General features: G+C 37.2%; 1 protein-coding gene across 4 annotated transcripts in view; it reads right to left on the bottom strand.

The window, feature by feature from the left end:
* Positions 1-18,143, bottom strand: part of DNAJC12 (DnaJ heat shock protein family (Hsp40) member C12) — a 41,303-nt gene that overhangs the window by 12,668 nt on the left and 10,492 nt on the right. For all 4 annotated transcript variants that reach the window (XM_081568941.1, XM_081568938.1, XM_081568939.1 and 1 more), the window contains 2 exons: positions 11,932-12,010; positions 2,582-2,721 (listed from right to left, as the gene is read on the bottom strand). In XM_081568941.1, the coding sequence (XP_081425067.1) occupies positions 2,582-2,721; positions 11,932-12,010 (219 nt within the window). The remainder of the gene's footprint in view (positions 1-2,581; positions 2,722-11,931; positions 12,011-18,143) is intronic.

Here is an 18,143-nt window from a genome sequence, read left to right as displayed (position 1 = left end):
GCAGTATATCTAGTCCAAACACCCTAATGATGATATTTATCTATACAATGGTAGTGATCCAATAGGTGATGAACAATACTAGGTATGACAATTGTTATTAATTTCTCTAGAGTAGTGAGTGTGAAAGGATGGAGAAAAAAATGCACACACAAACACACAAAAAACGGCAACTAAAATGTTATAGAGAACCTTACCTCTGCATGTGATGTTTTCACATGCAGAAGTCACTATGAAAATTAGAACAGAAAAGAATGAAAGGAAGTTACAGAAAGTCTATCTGGGACTTCCCTAGTGGCGCAGTGGTCAAGAATCTGCCTGCCAAAGCAGGGGACACAAGTTCAATTTCTGGTCCAGAAAGATCCCAGGTGCTACGTGGTAACTAAACCTGTGTGCCGCAGTTACTGAGCCCATGTGCCTCAACTACTGAAGCCCATGTTCCCCAAAGCCCGTGCTCCACAACTAGAGAAAGCCCACACACAGCAGCAAAGACCCAGTGCAGCCAAAAATAAATAAATAAATAAAATTTTTTTTAAAAAGAAAATCTATCCAATGAGGTACAAAGCACATGAAACTTGGTATAGGGGTTTCAAAGTTCACTGAGGAAGAAATACAGAAACAGCATGGTTGAGCCCAAACAAGGAGACAGTGCAAGGAAAAAGATCACTCCTGATTTAAAGTGGAAAGATATGCATTTCATCATTTTTGTACCACTAATAAAAATAAATCCTGAACCAAACGCTAACCCAGCATAATATTTCAACATTGCTGACAAGACCAATAATGCAGCCAGTAAGATCTGAAATGTAATTATTGTAAGCCCTCAAACAGTTCATAATTAAACTAAATTCTAAGCAGAAATGATGTATTTGGAGGTAGGACATTAGTATTTAATGGAAAGACATATGCAACATATAAATTAGAACAGGGACTTGGAGAAGAGTTTTTGAAAAATCCACAGCTAACTTGATATTAGCAGTTAAAATTAATCAATACAGTTCAGTGGATCATCAAGAAAAATGAACTATAAATCAAAAGGCATTAAAATAGCAAGGGTCACTAATTCAGTAGCAGTTACAGTGTATAATACTCAAGAGAATAGAAATATGGTTATATAGAGGTGGCAGAACAATGTTTAGTCAGAGTTAGCAAGGAATTTTGGATATACACAATGTAGAAGAAAAATCTTATTTTTGAGTATGTGAAGCTAAGTCACTATTTTTTTAAAGATTCTCTCTAGTTATGTTGTATGTATATTCAACAGTCTTATGGTCCTTCATAAATAATTAACTGACCATAAACAAATCGTATGAATATATACTGCATTCTGAAATGAAATGAATAAAACCATTTACATGTTACGTAGAGTGGCTTTAAGTATATACTTTGAGAGTTTTGCATTGTTCTTCCCCATTACTTCAAAGACCACCCTCACTGGTAGAGGTCATTTATCAGTGAAAAAACAATTTGATCAAGCCTTGTTTAAATAAAAACTATTAAGAAGGAATCTGAACATAACCCTGAAGAACTGGAATTTAAGAGATGTGAATCACTTTATACATTTATTCTAACATGTCCCTGAACACTTCCTTATAAGGTAACTTCTCCATTTTTAAGTCTCATGTTACAGAAAAGTATCCCTGTAGGGGAAAAAACAGCAGATTAAAAAAATCATGTAAATCATGCCTAAGAATGTAGAAACCTTTAAAATTACATTCTCTCTGCAATCTACAATGGTCCATGGAAAGACAAAATAAATATGTAACATAAAAATTATAGAGATTATTTTGTATTTGGTTTTTTTAATGGCATGGAAGAAAATAACAGAATGGTTTTACAAGTCTCTCTGCATCTATCCAATAATTCTTTTACCAAAATTAATAAAAGGAATAATTTACAGATTTCTTTGATTAATCAGGTCCTGTTTTTATTGACTTTATGAAGCTTTGAAAAGAGAACAGGCTCATATGAACTAAAAAGATGGAGCATATGAATTTGCCTTGGTGCAAAATTCAGCACTGTTATATGAGCAACTTGAGAAGCACAGTTATCAGAATGTATCAAACAGTAGATGATAACAGGAAGCATATGCATATACATATACATGTATACATACCTACATATACATATACAAACAGCCAAAGAGACTGAAAAGCATCGTCAGAGGTTCTTCTGACCCTGATGTATTGAATTTCCTTTCACAAGATTTTGTGGATACTGCACTGTATCCAGATTCTACCAGCTTCTTGGTCTTCTCTCTCCTCTTGTCCGTTGACACTTTAAGCTACTGTGCTGTGTGCTGTGCTTAGTTGCTCAGTCATGTCCAACCCTTTGCAACCCCATGGACTGTAGCCCGCCAGGCTCCTCTGTCTATGGGAATTCTCCAGGCAAGAATACTGGAGTGGGTTGTCATGCCCGCCTCTAGGGGATCTTCCCAACCCAGGGATCAAAACCAGGTGTCCCACATTGCAGGCAGATTCTTTACCATCTGAGCCACAAGGGAAGCCCCTTTAAGCTACTATGTGAGTCTAATCCAGAGCAGCCTGAGCTTCATAAATTCCCTTCATCCCAGAGAGAAACCTACCATTTTCACCGAGTCACTCAAAGCTTCCCACTGCTGGAATGACATTGACATCTGGCTCCTTCGCCAGTGGTCATAGCGGGCTCGACTTGCTTCATTAGTCAAAATATCCTTTGCCTTCTGCAGTTTCTGAAAAGTCTCCACTGGAAAACAAATCAAAAAATGAGCACACCCCGGAGGAGTTATTTTAAACGCCGAGTCAAACTGATCTCACTGAAATATGCATCTGTTATTTACCAGCTACGTAACCTTGGGCCAATTCACTTCATCAAGCTTTCTTTTCCTCATTTATAAAGTGCATTGTAAGGACAAGTGAGATAATGTATGCAAAGTACCTGGCTCACAGTTTATCCACTCCCTTTACTGAGCTCCAGTGATGTGACAGGTGCTATCCCAGGTGCTGATGATGCAGATGTGAGCGATAGACATAATTTATCTCATGGGATAGACATTTACAAACATTGGATAAGTTACAATCTTTTCTGTGTGTGTGTGTGTGTGTGTGTGTGTGTGTGTGTGTGTGTGTTCAGTCACTTAGTCATCTATGACTCTTTGCGACCCCCTAGACTGTAGCCCGCCAGGCTCCTCTGTCCATGGAATTTTCCAGGCAAGAATACTGGAAAGCGGTAAAGAATCTGCCTGCAATGCAGGAGACCCAGGTTCAATCCCTGGGTTGGGAACAATTCCCTGGAGGAGGGCCTGGCAACCCATTCCAGTACTCTTGCCTAGAGAACCCCATGGACAGAGGAACCTGGCAGGCTGCAGTCCATAGGGTCACACGGAGTCGGACACGACCAAGTAGCAGCAGCATGGAATCTAGAAAGATGGTACTGATGAACCTATTTGCAGAGCAGCAATGGAGATGCAGACATAGAGAACAGACTTATGGACACCGTCAGGGGACAGGGGAAGGAGAGGGTGGGATGAATGGAGTGAGTAGCGTGGAAACATACACACTACCATATGTAAAATAAATAGCCAGTGTGAATTTGCTGTGTGACTTGGAACTCAAACCAGGACTCTGACTACCTAGAGGGGTGGGATGAGTATAGTTTCTTGTTCATAACAACCTTCTCAAGTGGATATTATTAATATTAGTATTATTCACATTTTATGTGATCTAAAGCTACAGGAGGTTAATGTAACTTGTCCTAAGCTACAAGTGATAGAGCCATGATTCAAACCCAAGCCTGCCAGGCTCCCCAGCTGGTGCTCACCAGGCTACACTTGACTCCTCCTGCCCCTTCCATTTTCCTGCAATACATGTTACCCTCTAATCCCCACTTTCTTCTTCATCTCTGAGGATAATGAAAATGTCATCATTCATCACTACGATCCAGGTTGTGCCCTTGAGAAACTTAGAGTCTAGTAAGGAAGCAGACATATAAACAAATCATTTCAATACAGTGTGCTAAAGAGAAATACAGAAGATTGATTCTGCCTGAGGAGTCAGGAAATACTTCACTAGTTTCCTCTACACTTGGGGCCATCCTTGACTCTTCTCTTTCTTTCACAACTCATTTTTAATTCATCAACAAGCCCTGTTGACTCTATCTGTAGAGTCAGTATATCTTTAAACTATGCCCAAGCTTTGACCTCTTGCCCCTACCTCCACTGCGGTCACTCTAGTCCAAGCCACCATCCTCTCTTGGCTGGATGATTATATTAGCTGCTCAACTCATCTCCCTGCCTTTGCCTTGCTCTATCTTCTACACAGCGGTCAGAGTGATCTTTTCAAGAATAAGTTACATAGGGGATCCCCTGGTAGTCTGGTGATTGGGACTCCACGCTTTCATAGCTGAGGACCTGGGTTCAACTAAGACTCTCCAAGCCACACAGCATGGCCAAAAAAGGGAGAAAAAAAATGAAAGAGGGACTTCACTGGTGGTCTGTGGCTAAAACTCCACACTCCCAATGGACGAGGCTGGGATCATTCCCTGACCAGGGAACTAGATCCCACACGCCACAACTAAGAGTTCACACGCTGCAACTAAAGATCCTGTGTGCCGCATCTAAGACCCAGCACAGCCAAATAAATAAATAAAATTAAATATTTTTTTAAATGATCTTAAAGAAAAAAGTAAGTAAAAGAAGTCACATAATATCACTCCTCTGCTCAAAATCACTTCCATTTTTACTTTTCATTTTTGTTGGAATTAAACTGAAAATTCTCACCATGGCTATTAGGTCTGACACACTCTGCCTGCTCTCTACCCTTCTCTTCCTTCTCCGACTTCATTTCCTCCTACTTTTCCCATCTCCTTCGCTACAGCCATAGTAGCTGCCCTGATGTTCCTTGAGTACACCAAGCACACTGCAGCCCCAGGACTTGGAACTTGCTGTCCTTTCTGCCAAGAACACTTTGCCCTAAGCACTCACACTGCTTACTTCTTCCAGATGTCAGCTTGGGTACTGTCTTGTTGATGGAGTTTTCTCCAACCTTCTACATAAAATAGCTGCCCACCCCATCATTCCTGTATCTCCCTGACTCTGCTTTACTTTTCTTCATGGTACCTGAGTGTGTGCTAAGTCACTTCAATCATGTCTGACTTTGTGTGACGTTATGGACTATAGCCTGCCAGGCTCCTTTGTCCATGGGATTCTCCAGGCAGGAATACTGGAGTGGGTTGCCATTTCCTCCTCCAGGGGATCTTCCCAACTCAGGGATTGAACCAGCATCTTTTATGTCTAACCTGCAATGGCAGGGGGGTCCTTTACCTCTAGTGCCACCTGGGAAGCCCCCATGATACCTACTCCCTGACATTATGTATAGTAATTTGTTTATAATCCTCCATGAGAATACAAACTCCATGAGGGCAGAGACTTTGTTTTGTTTTCTGCTGCATCCCTTGTACTAAAGCAGTGTAGCAGGTGCTCAAAAAGTATTTGTTTAATCAATGAATGAGTGAATGCTTCCAATCTGAATGTGAATATAAAGATGTTCATAGAATGCTATTACCTAAGCTCCAAGCACCAAAAAGGTGACATACCCTTAAAATATTTTGTGAATTAGGCACCTTTTAATAGTGTTAATGGGAAAATTAATTAAAATTATCCTGACAGTGCTTAAAAATACCTCATGGGAAGTAATCAATATCCTCTAAAACAAAAGATGTTAGGACAAATGCACAGTCAGTACTGATGGTACCACCATACCAATTGTGAAACTACTGAAATACTTCTGTACCCCAGTTGGTAAAGGGCTACTGTTCCTGAGCTCTCATCCCCCAAAACCACTACTTCAACTGTTCCTTCAGCAACCAGAGATACTGCCCAACATGGCAGGGTTCCTCCTGGACCCTGTCCAAATCTGGGCAGCACAGGTGCTTAATATATCATTAAATATTTAATATCACTGCTGGAGGTAGTAGCAATTGATGGATTAAAAGGAAGATCCTAAAGGTGGGGCTATTGAAAGCAAAGGAAAACAAATACATAAAAAACATCTTGCAACAGCTGCCAGCTCAAGTGAGTAATCCTTCCCGTTGCTGACGACAATGTAAATGTACCAGTGTATAAATGAGATGTCACTTTTTCCAACAGAAATAAAAAGCTCATTAAATTATTACCATGGATGCACACACCAGTGACTACTAGAGCAGAGGTTGTAAAAATTTACATTCTTATCTACGATTCACCTTCTCTTTGCACATTATTGTTGGCCTCATTTTTCAGAGTTTCCGGAATGAAAGAAATTATTCTTATGTCAATCCCTCAACAGCAGATGATAAGCAGAAAGCAAAAGAGACCTTACCTTTCCTGTTAGGTGGCCTTTTCTTTGTTCCACACCTTCACCACATTTAATAAAAATGAGCTTGGATTTATATTTGTCCTTTAATATACCAGCTAATCAAATGAATCATACAAGATAAACATGTACCAGTTCTGGGAAGAGAGATTTCATTTTATAAGCTTATACGAGCAAATGATGATGGAATACTTAAGAAACATTCCAATTTAACTCCAGGTCTGCTTTGAAAATACAGAGGTCCTCTTAATTCATATTTCATAATAAAAATTATAATAGCCACATTTTAAATGTAGGCCACTTAAAATTACTTGAGAAATAATAATGAGAAGAAGTCAGGACATGCTTTGAAAACAATCTGGAGGAAAATATATCCACTGTTAATAGTGGTTCTCTGGCAAAGAGAGATAAGAGCAGATTTTCACTTTCAGCATTATTTAATACCGTATGTTATTTTTATTTAAGGGAAAAAAAGCAATAAAGAGTTTTTAAAGTAGGAAAACATTGAGACATTGAAAGATTTCAGTTAGTAAAAGACAAAGAGTTCCCCTTCTTCAAATATTCAGATGTCTTTGAAGCCTGTAAATCAATAACAAAAATACCATTTCATAGGTCCTTAAGTTAGTCTGAAATCTCTTCAGGGTCAAAGGGAAGTTAATAAAGGGTTAACTTGAAACCATTACTGTCACACATACACACACACACACACACACACACACACACACACACACACACATACACACGGAAGACTGGCATGAGCACCAACCAGCGGCTTTTGATCTCAGTGACTCAATTTCTATAGCATGACCAGTCCTGCCTGCATCACCCACTGCAGAACAAGGATCTCAGACAGCCTTAGATTTAGATTTTTTTAATGAGAGAAATAGCTAATGTTCACTTACAAAAAAACTGTCCCGTTTTGTTAAATTTTTATCTTGCAGTGCTTCATAGAACAAGAAACGTACACTGAATCATAATTGCCAACATCCATTGAGTTTGTCCCACATGCAAAATACCCCATTGAATCCTCACAGCAGATACATGGGCTTCCTAGGTGGCGCAATGGTAAAGAATCCGCCTGTCAAGGCAGGAGATGCAGGAGACTCAGGTTTGATCCCTGGGTCAGGAAGATCCCTTGGAGGAGGGCATGTCAACCCACTCCAGTATTCTTGCCTGAAGAATCCCATGCACAGAGGAGCCTGGCGGGCTACAGGCAATGGGGTCACAAAGAGTCGGACACGACTGAGCAGCTGAGCACACACAGAGACACATGAGGTGATAATATGCTATTAGTTTCCCATTCTGCCTAGGAGAATGCTGAGGCTCAAAGAGGTTGCCCAAAATCAACCAGCTCATAAGTAGGAGCCAGGAGCAATGCAGACAGACAAACCTGTGTTCTTATCTACTACTCCATCATACTACCAAGTCAGTCATTTCAATGGCAATGGTTGAGACTACTTTTAGCAAGCCAAAAAGGCGTATTACACAAGTTTAATTTCTTTTACCTGCAGTTGCTCTACAGGCTTAGCTTTTTACCTTAATGAAATGTGTTTCAAAAGCTGTCCAATATATTCTGGATTTCAGTCAAGCTAAAATCAGCATCAGGGTGAATTTTTGTTTCACATTTTAAAGTATTTTTATCAGTAACCTTAACCCTTCTGCAAGTATGTAAAGAACCACTTAAATTTTCAGGAAGTCATGTTCATCCAAATTAAGTAAATAGATGCTTGAACATGTTTGAAAACAATTTCTATCCAAAGGTTGAATCATCTATCTATTGCAAGCCTGACAAAGGAAGATATTAATTTCTGTGTATCTTTTCATTTTAAACAATATTTACACAGTCCAGTGTTTCTCTGAACAAGAAAGCTTCAGGTACCCGTACATGAAACTCCCATCACTATGGCAACTAGAATGGCAATGACTGCACAATGATTCATCGTGTATCCTTAATGGAAACCATTTGCCGTGACAGAAAAACAACTCAATGCCATGCTTCACTGGAAGAGAACCCAGTTAAAGAATAATCTGTGGTGGTGATTTTTTTAAGTGTTTATCAAATTTTTACAGCTTTATGCTAGGATATCTATCTTAATATTAATTCTAGAAGGGTAACTAATATATGTCTCCTACAGAAATGTTCATTAATTCATTCTTTCACTCATTCAAGAAAGTTTGTGCACAAAGTAGCTGTCCTCCATAGCAGGTGCTGTGTATACTATTTTGGGTGCAAGGCATACCATTTTGAACGAGATAAGCAAGACCAGCTTCACAGAGCCTCCAGTATAACTAACAAGCAAACAGTTAACAAGCTAACAATATAATATACAGTTGGCCACCTGACATATGTATAGGGGTCTGTGGGTAGCTGGGGTGCACAAGAATCCCAGAGGAAGTGATGGCCAAGCTGAAACCTGACTCGGGAGCACAACCCAGCCAATCAAAAGCAGGGCAGGGAGGTAGGCAGGCCTCAGGAATGTTCCAGGCAGAAAAAGCAATAAGTATAAAGGTCTAGAGAGTAGACAGCAGAACACATTAAAGAGCCAAGGTAGTTCTTTTTTTTTTTTTTTTCTTTTAAATAATTCCTTAAATGCTGGGATTTTTTAAATATTTATTTTTGGCTGAGTCGAGGCTTAGTTACAGGACCCAGGCTCTTCACTGCGACACGCGGGCTTCCCTTTAGTTGTGGTACACAGGCTCCAGAGCATGTGGGCTCTTTGGTTTGCAGCACACAGACTCTCTAGTTGAGGCAACTCGGGCTTCGTTGTTCTGTGGCATATGGGATCTTAGTACCCCGACCAGGGATTGAGCCCATGTCCCCTGCATTGGAAGTCAGATTCTTAACCGCTGGACCACAAGGAATGTCCCTAGGAGCCAAAGTAGTTCTGACTGGCTGAAACATAGGGTTGTAAGCGTGGTGGTGGAGAGAAAATGAGACTGGAGAGATGCAGGGAGGGGCACAACATGAAGGGGCTTATGCCTCAAGGCCCAGCAATGACAAAGAATGAACCACTGTTACATGTACAATCAAGGGGTAAATACTACAGACATAAGGTAAAGCAAAAGAAGCCTCACAAAAGAGTACATACCATACGATTCCATGTATATAAAATTTAAAACTAGGCAAAACTAATCAATGATGATAAAGATCCAACAATGGGAAAGGGTGCTGACACTGAATGGGACATGAAAAGGGACTTTTCCTGGGGTGGTAGAAATGTTCTACATCTTCCTCTGGGCAGTGGTTAAACTGGTTATATGTAGACAAAAATTTATCAAGCTTATACTTGCGATTTTTTCACATTCCTTTAAGTAAGTTATGTCTTAATAAAAAGGGGAAAAAATCAAATGTGCAATGGTAATAGTGAAGTTTCTAACAAAAGGTGACTCTATACATTGGAAAACAACCCATTTATACAATCAAAGGGATCAGTGATTTCTAGAGAAAATTAATTAAGAGCTTTAAGATAAGAGAGTTTTTTAATGAAAAGGAGTTGAGTTTTACCATTTGTGAAATGTGGAGTTAAAGACAAGTCTTAATGGGCTTTCCTGGTGGCTCCAGGGGTAAAGAATCCGCCTGCTAATGCAGGAGATGCGAGTTCAATCCCTGGGTCAGGAAGATCCCCTGGAGAAGGAAATGGCAATCCACACCAGTATTCTTGCCTGGGACATCCCATGGGCAGAGGAGCCTGGCAGGCTACACTCCATGGGGTTGCAAAGAGTTGGACACAACTTAGTGACTAAACAGCTGCAGCAGCAGACAGGTCTTAATCATAATATTTTCCTTATAGAAAAATCACATATAGTACTTCCCTGATGGTCCAGTGGTTAAGTCTCCACCCTTCCACTACAGGAGAGTGAGGGTTCAATCCTTGGCCAGGGAAGATCCCATATGTCACAAGACATGGCAAAAAAAAAAAAAAAAATCATAGGTATACACATACTATACATATACCAACAGTATACACATATATTATAGTAACCATAGTCATCAAATTTTAGATAGCATTACCTACTCTGAGAATAAAATCAGGGTAGGAATATACAAAAGACTTCAACTGCGTTGGTGAAGTTTTAAGCTGGTGGTACATACATGGACATGACTGAGCAACTGAGCATGCACTTAAGAGGTGAGAGGAGGATGAATAACGAGGCCGGTTTTTGACAGAGTGACATTGAAATGTCCTCAAAAGGATATTTTTAAGAAGCAGTCAAAGCCACAGTCTGAAACTGAGGAATGAGAACTGAGTTAAGCATAAAATGGGAAGCCATCAACAAATAACTGATGATTGAAAACCACAGGCTTCAACAAAATTCTAGAGAAAAAGTGGGGAGTAAGCCCAGAAGAGAGTTTAAAACTTTTCTTAAGATTTTTTACATGTTCTATTTTTAAAGTCTGTATCAAATTTGTTACAATATTGTTTCTGTTTTATGTTTTGCTTTTTTTTGGCTCCAAGGGATATGGGATCTTAGTTCCCCAATCAGGCCTCAAACCTATACCCCATGCATTGGAAAGCAAAGTCTTAACCACACAACCACCAGGGAAGTCCTCAGAAGAGATTTTAGAAGGGAACCTTAGGATAGAAGAGAAGTCACAAAGGAGACAGAAAGAGCAGCCCAAGCAAGAAGTAGGAGGAAAAGCATAAGGGCATAGCCTGGTAGCTAAGAAAAAGGAGTGTCAAGAAGATGAGCATGGTCAACAGTTCCAAATTCTGATCCAAGCTCAGGGAAGATAAGGACTAAAAGGAGTCAGCAGCCAAGAAGTTCTTGGTGACCATTACAAGAGCCATTTCCTAGAAAGGTGAGGAGGAAGTCAAACTGGGATAAATTGAAAACTGGTTGAAAGGGAAGTAGTGATACTAACTGTGAACTTCTTTTTCAGGAAAATTGGCTCTAAAGAGAAGTACAGAGATAGAGAAGAAGCAGGAGGAAGACAGGTTAAGAAAGGATTATTGTTTTGTCTGTATTTTTTCAAGCTGAGATATACAAAAGCATTTATGTATAAATTTATGATCATGAAATTTAAAATATGATAAAGAAACAAATGTATGAATATATTATTATACAATATAACAGACCTATTCAGAAGAAGACACAGCAAGGTTCTCATTAAGATAACCACCTAGTTACAAACGGAAGTCACTGTTAACATTCAAAAACTGGTGAAATTAAGCATAAAACTGGACACATTTTTTTTTACTCTTATTGTTATTTTATTTATTTATTTATTTGTTTGTTTGTTTGTTTATTTTGGCATGTGGGATCTTAGTTCCCCAACCAGGGATCAAACCCACACCCTCTGCATTGGAAGCATGCAGTCAACCACTGGACCACTAGGGAAGTCCCAAATGGACAAATTGTAAACCATGAAGCAGCATATTATAGCAGAAAGATAAATGAATGTTAAATGACTGCTATTAGAAAAAAGACCCTACCCAGTTTCCTCTTCAGCCTCCATCCAATAGTGCAAAAACACTCTTTGGCATTAAATTAAAGAATAATTTTGAGTGTAAATAGGTAAAAGAAAATGAAGCTACTATTCACTGGCTTTTTAGGTCTATATGCTATACATTTTCATGAAAAGCAACCATTATTAAATACTTACCAGCTTTGGAATTTTCAGGATGCTTGTCAGGGTGACATTCCAGGGCCCTGACCTTAAATTCTGCAAGGATTTGTTCAACCTAAAACAGAAATTAATGTTTAAAATGAGGAATCCAACTTGAATGGCATGAAGGGAAAAGTAGGGTGTCAGTCCTTCCCAAAAAAGCTACTATGAACACCCACCTTTTTATTTTGATTCCTATTTGTATTTTGACTTTTTACTCTAAGAAATTATTTTCTCAATCACAAAATTCAGAAAGTATCCAATAAACATTCCTATTCAAATAGTAGTATGTGATCACAATTGAACTTGCTACTGTATTTAGATGATGGCCCAAGACACCTCTGAGTTCAGCATATTTAAACATTAAAAGTGCTCATATAGGTTTATCCTAACAATATATAAAAGGTGTGTTTACACATCTGAGTTCTTCAAAGGATGTTTAGCCACCTCTGTTATTCAAGATGATTGTCCAGTTTATAAATCACCCATTATAAAGTTCTTTTCTTCTTTTTTTGTCCTTTTCTCTTTTATTAAGAATTTCACACACAGAAAGAATTTCACAATTAGGGATGGGGGGGTTAAATAAAGGTAGTCAAAAGATACAAATTTCCATTTAAGTAAGTATTAGCAATGTAATGTAAAAAATGATACATATAATTAACACTACTACTATATGTAGTATATGAAGGGTGTTAAAAGAGTAAATCCTAAGAGTTCTCATCACAAGGAAAAAAATTTCTATTTCTTAATTTGGTATTTATATAGATGATGGATGTTCAGTAAACTTGTGGTAATTTGCACTTCAAACTTACAGTACTATATGTCAATTATATCTCAATCAATTTGGAAAGAAAAAATTTTTTCACAGTTTAGAAAAAAAAAAGGGTAAACTTGATCATTTTGTTACCAGTAAACAGTTTGGTTAGAGATTTTGATTGAAAAAACAGAGACTCCTGCCCAAACTAAAATGAGGTTTGAGGGCCATCTATGATTTTATTGGGTTTCGCTCACCCATCTAATCCTTATTATCATGAATTATCAAGACTTGGCTTTATTAATTATAATTGTAATGTCAACAGCAGAATGCAAAAGTAGTTATGTGGCTCTTAGTATCTGACTTTTTGTTGTTGTTTAGTCACTAAGTCATGTCCAACTATCTGATTGCTTTGTTTTAAATCCCAGTTCTTCCCTGTCAGTATAGGCAAGTTATATAATTTCCATGTGCCTAGATTTCCTCATCTTTACATTTCATGAATAATGTAACTCCAGCACTTAACACACAGCCTGATCACAGTAAGAACTTAATAGCTATTAATTAAACATCAGTGGTTAAGTTCCTTGAACTCACTTAACTTGTTACCGGAAAAAAAGCTGAGTTTTTTGTTAACTAAGCAGTTGGAATTCAAATCCAATAATTCTTTTTGTTTTTTGGCTAGCTGCACAGCTTGTGGGATCTTAGTTCCTCAACCAAGGATCAAACCATGGCCCTCAGCAGTGAAAGTGAGGAGTCCTAACCACTGAACTGCCAGGAAAATCCCCAAATCCCATCATCTTAACCACTGTTTTACATGGGCCAGCTCTTCAGCCTTAGGACCTATTAGCAAGTTCCACATTTACTATGCACGAATTCATGAAAGCAAATTACCTCGTTTGAGAATTAAATTCTCAAGCAGTTCAGTTCAATATTGTCATAAGAATCACGGGAGAAATATTTTTATCAGCTCCATGTCATCCTTAATCAACTCTCATAAAAAAAATCTTCACTTTTACAATCAAAGACAGTATTAGATATGAGTATGTTTAGAGCCCAGATTGATATCTCTGTTCTCTCCCTTGTTAAGTATGTCCTGGGAGACCCCTGGAATAACAGGAAGAGATAGATTTCCAAGGAAGAACTATAGTTATGTTTCCTCTTTCTGGGTGCTCCCTTTACCTGTCACCATAACCTGCTAATAGAACAAAGAAAATTGAGATTGGGAAATTTCCTTATTTTTAAATTTTTAAATATTAAATATTTTAAAGAATCTAATAGTAAGCATTTTTTAATTAACAAGTAATTTATAAGTACTCACAAATTCTCTTTGAAAAGATTTCCATCAATACAGAATATTTTTGTAAAAACCTTTATTCCTGGACTTTCCTGGTGGTGCAATGGATAAGAATCTGCCTGCCAATTCAATATCTGATCGGAGAAGATTCCACATGCCTCAGACCAACTAAGCCGGTGTACCACAACTACTGAGCCCATGCTCTAGGGCCTGCGAACCACAACTACTGAGCCTGTGTGCCACAAATACTGAAGCCCACATGCCTAGAACCTGTGCTCCTCAACAAGAGCAGCCACAGTAATGAGAATTCCTTGAATCACAACAAAGAGTAGACCTCGCTTACCACAACTGGAAAAAGACCCCAAAAAGCAACGAAGATCCAGTGCAGCCAAACATAACGTAATAAAATTTTTAAAAAGTTTTACTCCTTTTCCCCTAAGATGACAGAATCCTTCAAGACACATTTTTATACACATTACATTTTTATGTATATATCTTGAGGAACTTAATAGCACAAATGGATCAAAACTATACCTATATATCAAAAGTAGAGAGTTTGGGGATTTTGTTGTTGTTATTTCATTCCTATCCAATTTTTAAAAATTAAGAATAGTGCATATCAGTCTATCATTACTTTTCATATTTTACTACCACAAATTTTATCACAGATCTCCTGTGTAGGGCTGGTTCTAGGAAAACTAACCAATAAAGTGGCTTAGTTTGTCTTGAGCACATTCTATTTATCTCCTGGCATCACCACCCCATGTTCCTGGTGCCAAGTGCAGCTCATGGAAAACTGAGGCCCTTCATGTCAAAGTCCACTAAATTTTGCGTTTCTGACACAATGTCCAATGATCTGGAAAGCTGTCTATTCTACTAGCCAATAAATCTACAATAAATATCAACTTTACTCATAATCAAAAAGTCAAAACATCCATGGATTATTATAACTAGTGTCACTGAGAGTACAAGGAAATGAACTCACTGTGCTTTCCTGGTAAGAATTTAAATGTTTTTTTAACATTTTTAGCAAATTTTAGCAAATTTTCTGTAAATCAATTAAGATATACATATATAAAGCTATGATAAACCTAGACAGGATATTAAAAAGCAGAGATATCACTTTGCTGACAAAGGTCCATATACTCAAAGCTATGATTTTTCCAGCAGTCATGTACAGATTTGACAGTTGGACCATAAAGAAAGCTGAGCACCAAAGAATGGATGCTTTCAAATTATGGTCCTAGAGAAGATTCTTGAGAGTCCCTTGGACAGCAAGGAGATCAAACCAGTCAATCCTAAAGGAAATCAACCCTGAATATTCATTGGAAGACTGATGCTAAAGCTCCAATACTTTGGCCTCCTGATGCAAAGAGCCAACTCATTGGAAAAGATTCTGATGCTGGGAAAGACTGAAGGCAAAAGGAGAAGGAGGCGGCAAAGGATGAGATGGTTAGTTAGCATCATTTACTCAATAGACATGAGTTTGAGCAAACTGCAGGAGACAGTGAAGGACAGAGGAGCTTGGCGTGCTACAGCCCATGGGGTCACAGAGAGTCAGACATGACTTAGTGACTGAACAGCAACAACAACAAAATATATAAATCCTTTAATTTTTTTCATACTTTTCAATCCAACCATATCAATTCTAGGAATTTGGCTAAGAGGATAATTGAAGGTAGGGAATGGATTTAGTTATAAGAAGGTTCAATGAGTAAAAAGTTATACATTTTAAACAAAAACCTGTGTGCCTAGTAATAGGATATTTGTTAAAGTTAATTGTAATAGGGCTATAGAATGGCAGATTTTACAGTCATTAAAAAATCTTCTTGTAGTAGAAGATTTTTAATAATCTGAGAAATTTTATATAAAACATTCTATGAGAAAAAGATAAGCTACAAAGCACTGTGTGAGGTATAAAATCTTAATGTTTTACTCAAAAGGAATTATGTAACATATATGTATATGTGTGCATATGTAAAATAATGAGGAAATTCTCTGGCAGTCCAGTGATTAGGCCTCCATGCTTTCACTGCCATGGGCCTGGGTTCAGTCCCTGGTTGGGGAACTAGGATTCTGTAAGCTACACCAAATAAATAAAATAAAATAATTATAAATAATAGCTAAGATTTATCGAGACATATTGTGTGCCAGGCACTGTTCTAAGTACTTTAAATATAGCATGTCTTCCAATTCCCACAGCAACTCTATGAGGTGGGTACCATTATTATTCCCATTTTGCAGATTAGGAAAACAAAACATAGGAAAGTAATTTTCCCAGTCACAGAGCTAGTAAGTTGCAGAGCCAGGATTTCAACTCAGGCAGTCTGATTCCAGACACATATAAAGATATATGTATACATATGTACATGTACTTATTTATACAAAATTATACTTATATACATGCATAAAATGGCATGCATATATCATAATCCCAAACATTAAGCATTTGGGTTGGCATTTTTCCCTGTGCTCTCTTTATACTCCTCATTTCCTTATTGAACATATATAATTTTAGAAATTAAATTTTAAAGCTTTAAAGCTTATCTTTTACATATCCTAATAGCACAGTATTTTCCTCTGTGCCAGGTAATACTCATGTGCAACAGGGACTAATTTGATTCCCACTTGAAGGGATCTTCTCCAGCTTTCCCCTGGCCACGCAAATGCCCTCTGTGTCTCCTCCATGCATCTAAATTTTGATGCAGAATCGTTTCACACCCCATCTATTCTCCGAAGTCTTTTCAGACATTCTTTCCTTAAACTTTGGTAAATGTTTCTGAACAGGGAGTATTTGTTTTCTACTCAACAGCATGGAAATCCTTCCATGGCCTTACATGTGTCATTGATTAATTTCCAACACAAACTTTAAAGTGTAAGAACTGCATACTAAGCAAAAGAATTATGTGTGTGTCTCAGTTGTTTTTAAGTAGTATCAAAATATCAAGTTGCTTTGAAATTATAACTGCTAAATTGCTTTTGGATAGAAACAGTTCTGGTTAATTTTTTAGAGTATCAAACCAAGGAATATTTGAAGTAAAGAAAATCCAGGCAACACAAATCAAGTAAAGGAAATGTCACAATAATCATTTAAAAAAGCATTAAGATGTTTGTAAACGAGAAGGATACATATAAAAAGAGGAGAAAGATAATGTATAAAAGAATTGATAAAATTGTGACAGGTCATTTCATTTTAGATAAGTGCCTGTTATCTACACATGCTATGCAAACGACAGAATTAGTAAAATATATCCAGAAGAAGGAATGTCAAGACCATGCTCTTCTTCACCATTTTTTTGACATATTCTCCTTTTACTATATGCCACAGTATACACAGAGAAGTATGATTATAACTGGTCACGACAAAATGAAACTGTTATAAATATTATAAATAAACAATGGGGTCATTTTTTAGTCTATTCAAAACTAATCTTTCTTTGTAAACTGAAAAGACAGTAACATAACTACAAAAGCCTGACTAAAGAGATTTATTTAGGGGATATTACAACCTTTATTTTATAACCTAGCATGACAATATTTTTAAAAAATCCAAACTGTGAAACTTTTCAAATTAAATTATGTTCCTTTGACTTAAATAGTTCCTTCAAAAATTATTTGGCAAAAGTATAATTCAAAGTATGAATAACACATGATAAGCTTTCTCAATTAATATAAGTAAACCACCCCTAAAGAAAACAAAAGTAACATATTACCCTAATATGTTACCCTAAAGAAGAAATATGCAATTAAGAGAATATTATAGCCTCTTTTGTGTGTGGGTGTTTAACTACAAGGTACCTAAGCTAACTTCGTCAGGGTGATGAAAATAGAGATTTTAATCTTTGTGTCCAATACTGCATTCTATTTGCCAGACAAAACTAAGTGCATTTTATTACTTAACTCCAGCCTTGTAAAACAAAGATAAATAGAAAACTAATTTGCTTTAAAGCATTTAATATTAATAGCTATATTTTAGTAATAAAATAAATATTTTAATACTTATATAAATATAAAACAATGTGAATATATCTAATAATGTAATAAAATATATTTCATACTCATCTAAACAATTTAAAATACTAAAAAAACTGTAAATGAAATATTTAACAATAAGAGAATAATCATTTTTGATACAATAGTCAAATAAAATATTATGCAATC

This window comes from Giraffa tippelskirchi, chromosome 2 (assembly GCF_054371585.1).
Source record: "Giraffa tippelskirchi isolate mGirTip1 chromosome 2, T2T-mGirTip1v1.2.pri, whole genome shotgun sequence".
NCBI lineage: Eukaryota > Metazoa > Chordata > Mammalia > Artiodactyla > Giraffidae > Giraffa > Giraffa tippelskirchi.
This window is presented reverse-complemented; position numbering and strand designations above follow the sequence as displayed.